A 12,087-nucleotide genomic window follows, 5' to 3' on the forward strand; every position below is an offset into this window, starting at 1 on the left:
GCACCAGCAGGAAGCGGTCAGAGGGAGTGAGGGACGAACAAGCATTCCCTCGTATCCGGATACAAAGGCCAAACGACACTGGACCTATTCTTCATCTTAGGAACAGTGTCCTCGCGTTCGCCATCCTCCACAGCTCCCTGTTGAAAACGACTACATTCTAAGAGAAACCGACTTTCCACGCTTTATTGTTCACTGGGAACCTGTGGTGCACACGTGAGATTTCTCCCGTACGTGGCTCTACACAGCAGATGCGGGTCCCATGTGCTGGGTTCCATCCGACGGGAACAGTCCCTCCGCAGACGGGTCAGCGCTGCGGCTGGGGAGGGAGGTGCGGGAAAACCCAGCCTCTGCTCCCCACTCGGTGGGGGGCGGGGGGAGGGTGTAATCCGGTGATTCTCCCCTCACGGCGCACGTGCTGGGACGTGGAGGCGTGGCCTCGTGGATGTCATTCCTGCATTAAGGACCGTCCCAGGCTACATCATCTCCGGGTGTGTCTGTGTTTTAGATATTTCACACTTCAGACACACACTGATTAGCTTAAAGCAAATATTAACTGTCAAAATACATGTTTAAGAACACAAGTCTCTAAACCAGTGGTTCTCAACCTTCCTAATGCCGCAACCCTTTAATACAGTTCCTCATGTTGTGGTGACCCCCAGCCATAACATTATTTTCGTTGCTACTTCATAACTGTAATTTTGCTACTGTTATGAATCGTAATGTAAATATCTGTGTTTACCGATGGTCTTAGGTAAGACCCATCGGTAAACACAAGACCCACAGGTTGAGAACCGCTAGCAGGGTCGCCTAAGACCATCGGAAAACATAGATATTTACATTACGATTCGTAACAGTATCAAAATGACAGTTATGAAGTAGCAACGAAAATAATGTTATGGTTGGGGGTCACCACAACATGAGGAGCTGTATTAAAGGGTTGTGGCATTAGGAAGGTGGAGAACCACTGCTCTAAACAGAAGTGATCCTGCAGGCTTGTTTCAAAGACATCCCAAGAAATATACATTAAGTTTCTGTAAGAATCCATTGAGAGTGTCCAGTTCTTCTGTCCAAACAGACTCAAAAGTTACCTCATTTCTCTGGCAACCTGGTGTTTAAATGGGATTCTGAGGTTGATATTCACTTGCCCGGTCGTTTGGTGTAGGAGCCGGTGGATCTGCGGTGCCCAGGGGGAGGGTCCCACGGCACATTTCTTACAGAAGGATGTCTGCGTGTGGTTTATACAGAGACTAAACGGCTAAGCTTCTAGACAAGTTACCCCGGGGGTCACTGCAAACATGTTTTAGTCAATTAATGTTCAGAGATGAAGCGGTAATGAGTAAGTGTAAGTGAACGGATGGCTGGCTCCCGTGTTTGGCGACTGTAAAAAAGTGGACAGCTACTTTTGAGGAAACGTGTTATTTTTTATACGAAAATTATTTTTGAACTCAGGAAAGATGCAAGGAGATCCGATGTGAAAAACTTCTCTTCCGAGACGCATAAAAAGCTCCCGATCCGCCGTTGCCATGACGCCCTGTAACTTCCATCTGGGTAACGATGAAGGAGGTGCTTGTTATGGGAACAAACTCGCCCTGGCACCGGCCGCTCCCGGGCTCCGACGTGGAAAAGCTACTTGGCCCCGCGTAACCTCACTTCGCAACCTCGCCGGTTCCCGCGGGCGCGCTTCCTGCGAAGGTCTCTTTTCCTAGAAACAGGCCTCCAGACTTTGTTCCAGACGTTTCCTCTCCCTGAGCCTGGAAGTAACTCTTCATGTTCAGAAGCTTCCCCAGGACCACCCCCCAGCCACACCCTGGAACATTCCGGGAGCATCACTCCGGGAGCAAGCAGAGGAAGGTGAAGCGGGCAGATGGCCAGCCCAGAGCCGTGGCTGTCCTCACGGAGAACGCTGTGGCCTGGAACATTCCGGAGCAAGCAGAGGAAGGTGAAGCCGGGCAGATGGCCAGCCCAGAGCCGTGGCTGTCCTCACGGAGAACGCTGTGGCCTGGAACATTCCGGAGCAAGCAGAGGAAGGTGAAGCCGGGCAGATGGCCAGCCCAGAGCCGTGGCTGTCCTCACGGAGAACGCTGTGGCCTGCTTAGCGCCGGGCAGGATGCGGGGAGGGAACGCGCAGAGACATCAGAGACCTAATGGTGCGGTGGGAAGAGACCCCACGCCTCCAGGTCTGGGCGAGGCCAGGGTCTCCCTGGGGGACGGAGCCGGCAGGGGCAGAGGGAAGGGATGGGCAGGGCTGGTGGTCCTCAGCTCGGCTTGGCCTCCGTCTAAGCGAGACCTGTGAGCGAGTGGGTGTTCCGCAAAGAGGACAGCGGCCACTGTGTTCTAGAAGGATCCCCGCAGGGCTGAGGCGGCGGGGGATCTGGGCCCGTCCGGGGGCCGCTGCAGTGGGCCCTGCGGGAGACCGTGTGGCAAGGCGGGGAGGGGGAGGGTGGGAAGGGCGGATTCGGGGACTGGGCTGCCTGAAGCCCCGGGGCCTGATGAAAGGCTGTAAGGGAAGGAGGTGCCTCTCCCGCGAGGTCTCCGTTAGAGCGAAGTGATCCTGCTTTCTAACCAGGGACGCACTTCCATACTGTTAGCGTGCAGTGACGTGTGCGTGAGGGGCACGTGGAGTATAGCTCAGCAGCATGCAGCCACAGGATTAACAACATGAACATGCGTCCACCCAGATCCAATCCCCACAACCCTTCGGCGATGAAGCGTGTGGTCACGTGTAAATGCCCCACACGCAGACGTGGTGTTCCTGAGGGCGCAAGGGGGGCGTCTGGAGGACAGAGGGCTGCCCGCCTCAGGAAGCCCCCGGGCTGCACTGCTGGGTGGTTCTGGCTTTTCCGCAGCCAGGCTATGGGCAGAGACGGGCAGAGGCTGCCAGGCTGTGGGCAGAGACGGGCAGAGGCTGCCAGGCTATGGGCAGAGACGGGCAGAGGCTGCCAGGCTGTGGGCAGAGACGGGCAGAGGCTGCCAGGCTGTGGGCAGAGACGGGCAGAGGCTGCCAGGCTGTGGGCAGAGACGGGCAGAGGCTGCCAGGCTATGGGCAGAGACGGGCAGAGGCTGCCAGGCTGTGGGCAGACGGGCAGAGGCTGCCAGGCTGTGGGCAGAGACGGGCAGAGGCTGCAACGCTGCCTCCTGGGACCCTCCAGCGGCCGTGCGACCAGAGCCCGTCGGCTCCATCCCGGGAAGCAGGCGCGGGCCACTCACGAGGATGAGGAAGGAGCCTTTCGGAGGACGCTTCGGACAGAGACGGGCGTTTGGTCCACAGGGCCCACAGGGCCCCGGGCAAGAGCAGTGACAGGAAGCTGGAAAGCCGGGCCGTGAGGCTCCCAGTCCTCGAACGCAGGAGGGAGCTGCGTTTTATTCTCTGCTGCCAGGACCCACAGAAGGTTTTTTCAACAGAAAAAGTACGACCCAAAAAGCATCTTTCTAAAATTAACCTCCAAGCAACACGCAGCATTTCACAGAACCCGGCTGGAAGCGTTCCTGAAAGCCTCTGACTCGCTCCCTCCTGGCGGGAGGGGGAATGGGGGGGGGGCGGCGGGCTTGGGGGAAGCGGGCGGGCTGAGGTGGGAGAGCTGACGGTAACGGTAACGGCAGCCGTCTAAGCGAGGAAGCAGGGACCGAGTCTTAGCGTTCAAACAGTTTTTCTCTAAAATGTTAGCCATTTCGACCCTGACATCTGGACTCTGTCCACTCACATTGTAGTTTTGCATCTTGAGGCGCGTGGAGCAGGGGGCGGGGCTTCCAGCACCACCGCCCTCACCCGTTCACGCGTGTTCCCGGGAGGAGGCCTGCTGCTGCACCGTCCTGTTTGTAAGGCGACTGCGGGGCGTGGACCAGGCTGAGGTCACAGGCAAACGTCTCGAGTTCCCGGAGGCGGCACAGAACGCAGTGTCTCCGAGGTCTGAGCGTGTCACCGCGAGGGCCACACCAGGCACGCCGTTGCGGTGAGAGGTGCGCACAGAGAATCCGAGCCAGGAGAGCGGACTCAGGTTTACCAAAAACTTGATTGGATTGCAGTTCTGATGTGATTCTTTTCTTTGGTGCAAGTTAAGGGAATTAATCTTTATATTTCATCTCACTGTGGTCCTACATTTTTTTCTAATTTTTTTTTCTACTGAATTCAGAGAGGAAGGGAAAGGGATAGAGATAGAAACATCAATGAAGAGAGAATCATGGATCGGCTGCTTCCTGCACACCCCCCACTGGGGATCAAGCCCGCCACCCGGGCACATGCCCTTGACCGGAATCGATCCTGGGACCCTTCAGTCCTCAGGCCGATGCTCTATCCACTGAGCCAAACCAGCTAGGGCTACATCTTTTAAATGTTGCTATATCTCTTCTTGCCTTGGATGGTTCTTGGCAAAGATGGTGTTTTAAGAGCCCACTGCTGGCTGATGGTCTGAGCATAACTCTACGCACACACTACAGACCCTGCAGGGGTGAATTATAGCCGTGTGAATTCTAGCGAATAAAGCTGCGATGACTTCTTGAAGTCCACCGCGGATGGACAGCACTCACACACTATTCCAGCGCAATTCGCCATCCATGTCCTAACCGCTGTCTTCCCACCGTGGTCCCTGCTGGCATAACCAATTCTGTGGGGCTAGAGGGACGCCCGAGGCGCAACTGGAGACGGAGCGTCCACACCAGTTCCTCTAATGGTGACCTCTCCTCACCGTCTCGGGCACGTACACGGAGCCTGGGAGCTCAGAGGGACACCAGTTCATGCTGAACACGGATCGCTAGTAAGCACCTCGGAGAACGGAAGCAATCACACGCTAGAGACCGCACCGTCAGTCTAAGAAGCAGTTCCTTCAGGTACGAAGTCCAGTGACACCTCCAACTCGCATTGTGGTGTTGGCTCTGACACGGCATTTCACATAGGGTTGTGTTTCTGAAGTATCTGTAGTCAACCCCCAATAATTCATAACTAGCAGAGAGGGAAGACACGGAAGGTGAAGGCGGGCCGCCATCAGCAGACAAGCTCATGCACTCGCAGAATCGAAGGCCCAGCCCTGGAGACCGCCGGCCTCGCTCACAGGGGGAAACGGCTCTTCAGGCAGAGCCGTGGGGGGCAGAGCCGTGGGGGGCAGAGCCCGTGGGGGGGCAGAGCCCGTGGGGGGGCAGAGCCGTGGGGGGCAGAGCAAGGGCCACGCCAGGACCCTCACGGCAGCTCCACACGCAGGATGCCAACCACACAGCCGAAGTGGATTTCCAGCCCCAAGATGGTAACTTTGACTCTGTTTTTCTTTTTCTTAAAAGAATAAAAACATTTTAACCTAAAGGGCAAGCCTCCTCCATAAGGAAAAATTTTAAATAGCCCTCTTAAAACTTCAAAATGGTTTTATCAAACGGAGAACTGACTTCACAACCAAAAATTATCTGAATATACAGTCAGCAGAACTGCCGAGGCCAACGTCTAGGAGAAAGGCTGTGTGAGAGGCGGGGGCTGGCGTTAGGGCCGGTCTTTGGTTTTTGGTGGTTTTTACCTTTAGCCACGTCACACTCCTTCATCATCTGGAGAAAGCTGGAGAGTTCCCCATCGAGGCGCTGCCGGCATGCCTGCGCTTTCTGGGAAAGAAAAACAAACAGAAAGAGACAAAGTGAACATGAGCCATTAAAAACTTCTATTTACAGATGTTCTGATGTTCCGTCCAAACGTTCAGTTCACAGGTTGATACACTAGAACTCACACATGTCCTGACAGAGAGCAAACGGCGAGGGACTACGGCGCTCCGGCCTGGATGTAACAGCCAATCACTACTGAGGAACAGAAGCAAGGAGTTTCTAAACTCCAAGCACAGTCAGCACCTGCTGTGTGGACACGGACGAGGCACTCGCTGCTCCCACCCCCACCCCCACGCACGTCCAAGGCGGCCGGTGCCTAACTCGGCACCACTGCTAATGGGCTTAAGTCCATCGAGAAATTACCCAATGCATCCCTGACTGTGTCTTTGAAACTATTAAAAAGTCCAGATGGTGCCAGCACTTGGAATCACACGCTGAGCCACTCAGCGAGCTAACTGCGGCCGCCCCCACAGAGTCAGACACGCTAAGGACACGCTCTCAGCAAGAAGCTTATGACAAGGAGGTGACGTCAATGACAGACAGAACCCTTCCCGTCACGCAAAAGGTCTCCGTTTCCAGGTCCAAACAGCCATGCAGGCAGAGCGCCCCCGTGATACTGTATCCGCCTGAGTGTGTATCTGGAGTCCAAAATGAGCGATCAGATAAATCCGCCCATTTTGTGAACAATGTGACTTCAGAGGTAATTTTATTTATGGTTTCCCTTTAAAGAGGGGAGACTAAGCGAGAAAGCGGTGGCTGTGTGGTGGGTGGTTATGGGAGTGAACACGTCTGTGCCGAGAGCCTTGGCCTCATTAGAGCCCACTGTGCGGGGAGAAGAACTTCCCCTTCATGGCTCTCCCCGCCTTTGCCCTGCTCATCTCCACGCCAACCACTGGCCTCGTGACCCCCCAACTGGATCTGTGAGCCCCGGGGACACCCGGCCTTTTCCCTGGGGAAGCCAGCGCTGCTCAGCTCAGCCACGGAGGGGTCAGCTGGAGCACATGAGTGACGGGTGGTGGGTGTCCTCTCAGAAGTCTGCATGACTCTGTTTTGAGTTCTAACAACGTAAAATTCTCTTGTTCTGAGAGAGCCTCCCACACGGCCCATCGAAACCCCTCCGACGTGCCGTGGTTAGCTGGGCAATCTCTCACGGGGCGAATGGTATCTCACGGGGCGAATGCGGGGGGGGAGGAGTCAAGTGGATCTGGGGGCTGAGGCCTGCGCTGCGACCACACGGAAACCACGCCTTCTTCGCTCCGACCTCCCCCGCTCCGGGCACACCGAGGTCAGCGTCCGCTTTCCTTCCGTGGGAGAGCGAGGCGCACTAAAGCGAGAACTGGCCTCACTTGCAGACGGCGAACCCGGGTAAGCACGCTGGTCCCCGAGGCGCCGACCCAGGACCAGAGCCACTCCCACGTGTCGTCCTCGACACCTGCCTCTCTCCGCCTCCCCTCGCCGTCCACCGGACGCCAATGACATTCCTGATGACAACCGGCTCCAGACCAGCTGGCGGGGGTCTCCTCCACGCACTCGGGTCCGGGTGGGACCAGGGGGCCCTGCCATCAGCGACCAGTGCCATGTGACTGACACGGAAAAGGAAGGAAGGGGCGAGTGGGGCAGAGCGATCTCCACTGCCATTTCTTCTCCGCGGCTGTCGGTTCCGTTCTGAAGCCCGAGAACCGTTTACGAAGCTAAGGCCTGTGCGCTCTGAGAGCCCAGCGTGGAGCCTCATTTTCGCCGTCCAAGCTGTTCACCGGGTGGCGACTACGGCACTGCTTTTAGGTTTTAATTCCTATTGGTTCCACAGCCAGGGGCCCCCAAGGAGCCGTGTTCCAACACCGGGCGTGGCGTACCTGAAAGCCACATCCTCCGGACACAGAGCACAGCACCAGCACCGCACCCACAAACCGTGGCCTGTGGACACGGACACACGGACACGGGCACACGGACACACAGACACAGACCCACGGACCCACGGACATAGACCCATGGACCAGGGCCTGTGACACGGATACACGGACACGGATTCACGGACATGGGCCCACGGGGCCAGGGGAGCAGTGAGCCCCACCCACAGCCAGGCCTCCTGCTCCGCCCTCCGCTCACCCAGGTGCCAGCTGTTGGCTTTGACTGAGCTGACGATGACCACTTTATGGTCCCTGCCCTACAGGCCAGCTTACCACCTGTCCCCAGGAGGGGCCTCCGGGAGGTGGGACAGAGCGGGAGGAGTCCTTCCTTCTGGCTGGGCGAGGACCTCCACCTGTGGGTGAGCAGCCAGGAGCAGCCGCTGCCACTCCGTCCAAGGCAGCAGATGACGGACACAGGCGGCGCGTGAGGTCGGCACCAAAGGGCGCAGACAAGAGACTCCGCTGACTAACCCTCGGGAACAGGCAACACGGACGCTGCCTCAGGGGCACCATGGGGGCAGGGGCACCGTGGGGGCAGGGGCAGCGTCGGGCAGGAGCACCATTGGGCAGGGGCAGGGGCACCGTGGGGGCAGGGGCACCGTGGGGGCAGGGGCACCATTGGGCAGGGGCACCATTGGGCAGGAGCACCATTGGGCAGGGGCACCGTGGGGGCAGGGGCAGCGTCGGGCAGGAGCACCATTGGGCAGGGGCAGGGGCACCGTGGGGGCAGGGGCACCATTGGGCAGGGGCACCGTGGGGGCAGGGGCACCGTTGGGCAGGGGCACCGTGGGGGCAGGGGCACCGTCGGGCAGGAGCACCATTGGGCAGGGGCAGGGGCACCGTGGGGGCAGGAGCACCGTTGGGCAGGGGCAGGGGCACCGTGGGGGCAGGGGCACCGTGGGGGCAGGGGCACCATTGGGCAGGGGCACCATTGGGCAGGGGCACCGTGGGGGCAGGGGCACCATTGGGCAGGGGCACCGTGGGGGCAGGGGCACCGTTGGGCAGGGGCACCGTTGGGCAGGAGCACCATTGGGCAGGGGCACCATTGGGCAGGGGCAGGGGCACCATTGGGCAGGAGCACCGTCGGGCAGGAGCACCGTCGGGCAGGAGCACCATTGGGCAGGGGCACCATTGGGCAGGGGCAGGGGCACCATTGGGCAGGAGCACCGTCGGGCAGGAGCACCATTGGGCAGGGGCACCATTGGGCAGGGGCAGGGGCACCATTGGGCAGGAGCACCGTCGGGCAGGAGCACCATTGGGCAGGGGCACCGTGGGGGCAGGAGCACCGTCGGGCAGGAGCATGGGCTCTGCGAGGGAGAAGAGCCTCTCCATCCCCAAGGACGGCTGCCTGGCGGGCGGGACGTGTGTCAGACTCATCCGGCTGAAGACATCCAATCGAGCCGTTTACTGTATAAACATGACTGCGTCACTTTACACACCGAACTGCATGGTCGCAGACCGAGGACGCTCCTCCGAGGAAGCAGCCAGCACCCCACTCCTCTCCGAGGCCCCGAGGCCCCGAGGCCCCCCTGCCGCCGTGGCAGCCAGTCCCTCCGCCCGTCCTTGCTGCGGCCTGGGGATCGCACGGCTGCTCTCAGCCTTCCCGGGTTGCTGTGGGACAGACACTTACACAAGCACACAGACCACAGCTCCTCCTCACACACCGTCAGCCGAGGCCTGCTACCCCCTTCGCAGCCTCCAGGCAACAGCGGCTGCTGAGCCGTCTCCCGGGAGGACGAAGCCCGCGCAGACCTGAGTGCGCGGCCTGCTTCTCTTCTCCGGCGGCAGCACGTTAGGCGGCGCGTTTCAGAGCTCGCCCTTCCCACTTCGCCACATGCACACCGCCTCGTCCCTGCATGCACACGCCATCTGCACCTCTCGGCCCCGTGCCGACCACAGTCCTCTCTCTCATGTTCACTGTAATTAGGGTAATTTATTCTTAAATCAGGAAAGTTTGATATCACTTTCTCATTCGGTTAAAATGCAACAGCATCCGCTCATTACTCCTGATCCTGCAGAACCAAGACGTGTCCAACACAGAAGCCCGCTTTTCGAGCGTCCCCCGAGTCCAAGGGCGGGCGGGTGCCCACAGGACTCCCACGATGATGGCAGCCTTGTCTCGGTGCCCGCGGCACAGCCCAGGTGGCACTGAGCACCCGACGGTGCCCGTGAAAAGGAAGCACTGAGTTAATCTGATTCTGATTTATTTGCACGCCTAGTAGGTACTGTACAGTTCTATGCCAATACCGTGGGTGGATTTCTCCCCCAATTGTCATTTCCGAAATATTCCCCAGTGGCAGAAAGCCGCCATTTCCAGGACTGGCCTCAGGCAGGGACAGACGGACAGCTGGGGGGACACACTGTAAAACTGGAGGCCCTCATGTCGAGGGGAGAAAATCGAGACCAAAAGCAGCACACACCATCGTCGGCTGTTCCAGCCTGAGCTCACCTCCCCCTTCCTGCAGGCCCCCTTTCCAGGCCAGAGGGAGGCCGAGGGAAGGGGGTGCGCTGATGGCAATCGGGGGTAGAAGAGTGTCCCGTCCGAGTCCCTGACCTCCTTTCTGAAGCCACAGGCGCCAGAGCTGGCCCCAGAAGACCCTGGCGCCCTAAGACCCGGAGCCCAGGGCCTGCTGGGCCGGCCTCCCACACCCTCATTTCAGAATTCACCTAGTGAGACCACCTTCAGAAGCCGAATGAAGAGTCACAGAATGAGCATTTAAATTCTGTTGGTCAGAGATACGGCGACAGCCCCCAAACCTGGAAGTGCTTGCCACGGGCTAAAGGCTCCCTGACCTCAGGTGCGATGAAATCTAGAAAGCAGCCGGTGGGCGTGGCTCAGGGGCTGAGCACCCACCTATGAACCAGATGAGGGTTCAATTCCCGGTCAGGGCACGGGCCCGGGTTGCGGGCTCCATCCCCAGTAGGGGGCGTGCAGGAGGGAGCCAATGCTTCTCTCTCAACATTGATGTTTCTATCTCTCTTTCTCTCCCTTCCTCTCTGAAATCAATAAAAATACATATATAGCCCTGGCCTGTTTGGCTCAGTGGATAGAGCGTCAGCCTGGTCCCAGGTTCGATTCCGGTCAAGGGCATGTACCTTGGTTGCGGGCACATCCCCAGTGGGAGGTGTGCAAGAGGCAGCTGATCGATGTTTCTCTCCCATCGATGTTTCTAAGTCTCTATCCCTCTCCCTTCCTCTCTGTAAAAAATCAGTAAAATATATATTTTTAAAAATACATATATATGTAAAAAAAAAACAGATTACATTTAGTAAGCAAATTCATATTCTCTGATACAATGATTTGGACTGAAACGTAGGTTCCTCTCTTCATAATAATTCCTCCAACCCCATGCTCACCTAAAAGGTAGAGCCAAGAACAAAATCCCACTCGTGTCCTTACTTACTCCTCTGTGGGCAGATAAAGGACGAGGCATCGCTGTCCCTGCCAACGAGGCCCCGCGCTCTGCCCAACGCTCCCCTCGCCTGACCAATAGAGCACAGACTGCAGGGGCTCTGTCCGTCCGTCAGTCCGTCCCACCGACCGAGTAACAGGTAAGCCGCAGGCTAGCAGGCACACTGGCTGCACCGTTTCAACTGCAAGAGCAGTGAGGTCACCAACGGCAGTGGGCCGGGCGCCCCCTGCTGGACAGTCCTCCAAGGGAGGAGCCATCGGCACAACGTTCACGTTAACAGGGAAGACGCGGGGTCCCATGCTTAGACACGGTGCCACAGGACAGTGTCACCACAACGCACAGGATTAGAGGCCGTTACCGGACAAAGAGCAATGCCATGTCCGTGGCCAGAACTCCTAATCTCAAAGTCTCACTTAAAAACATTCTCAGTTCCTGGTGGCCCTGACGGAGAGCCGGCTGTGAGGCCGCGAGCTTCCTACTCACCTCCAGGGACCCCTGCAGGTCCCCGGCAGAGCCCGCCTCCTCCTCCTCCTCCTCCTCGTCGTCCGGCACCTGGTCCTGGGAGCAGTAGTGCGTGCTGTAGGCCGCATGCTCCTCGATCGCCTCCAGCCAGTCCTGCAGAACCCAAACAGGTAACTTAGTGGGAAATGTGCCAGCCAGTGAAGCTCAGTGGTTGAGCATCAATCTATGAACCTGGGGGTCACGGTTCGATTGCCAGTCAGGGCACAAGCCCGGGTTGAGGGTTCAATCCCCAGTGGGGGGTGTGCATTAGGCAGCCGATCAATGATTCTCATCGATATTTCTCTCTCTCTCTCTCATCATTGATGTTTCTCTCTCTCTCTCTCCCTTCCTCTCTAAAATCAATAAAAATATTTTTAATTAAAAAATAAATTAATTAAAGGGAAATGCATTTTTACTCAAAAGAGGTAATATGACAGTGACCTGGAAAGCGTAAAGTTTATATGGCCTAAAAAAAAAACCCAACAATGAAATAATGATACACGTCTCTTATCTATAATACGTCTAGTTTTTTTTTTAATTCTGAGAAAAAAATAAAGGTAAAATAAAAAATTAATTTCTTATAATATATAGCAGTAATAATAAATAAAATATTGATTTTTTTTAGGTCAGCAGAACAGACCAATAGCTGTGTATAATTGGAAAAAATTAGAAACAACTATCAAACGAGAAAA

General features: G+C 57.2%; 1 protein-coding gene across 2 annotated transcripts in view; it reads right to left on the reverse strand.

Moving 5' to 3' along the window:
* Window positions 1-12,087, reverse strand: part of OSBPL1A (oxysterol binding protein like 1A) — a 107,390-nt gene that overhangs the window by 67,896 nt on the left and 27,407 nt on the right. For both annotated transcript variants that reach the window (XM_079784237.1, XM_079784236.1), the window contains exons 13-14: window positions 11,378-11,509; window positions 5,496-5,577 (exon numbers count right to left, since the gene is read on the reverse strand). In XM_079784237.1, coding sequence (XP_079640363.1) covers window positions 5,496-5,577; window positions 11,378-11,509 — 214 coding nt within the window. The remainder of the gene's footprint in view (window positions 1-5,495; window positions 5,578-11,377; window positions 11,510-12,087) is intronic.

This window comes from Cnephaeus nilssonii, assembly GCF_951640355.1.
Source record: "Cnephaeus nilssonii genome assembly, chromosome: 11".
Taxonomy (NCBI): domain Eukaryota; kingdom Metazoa; phylum Chordata; class Mammalia; order Chiroptera; family Vespertilionidae; genus Cnephaeus; species Cnephaeus nilssonii.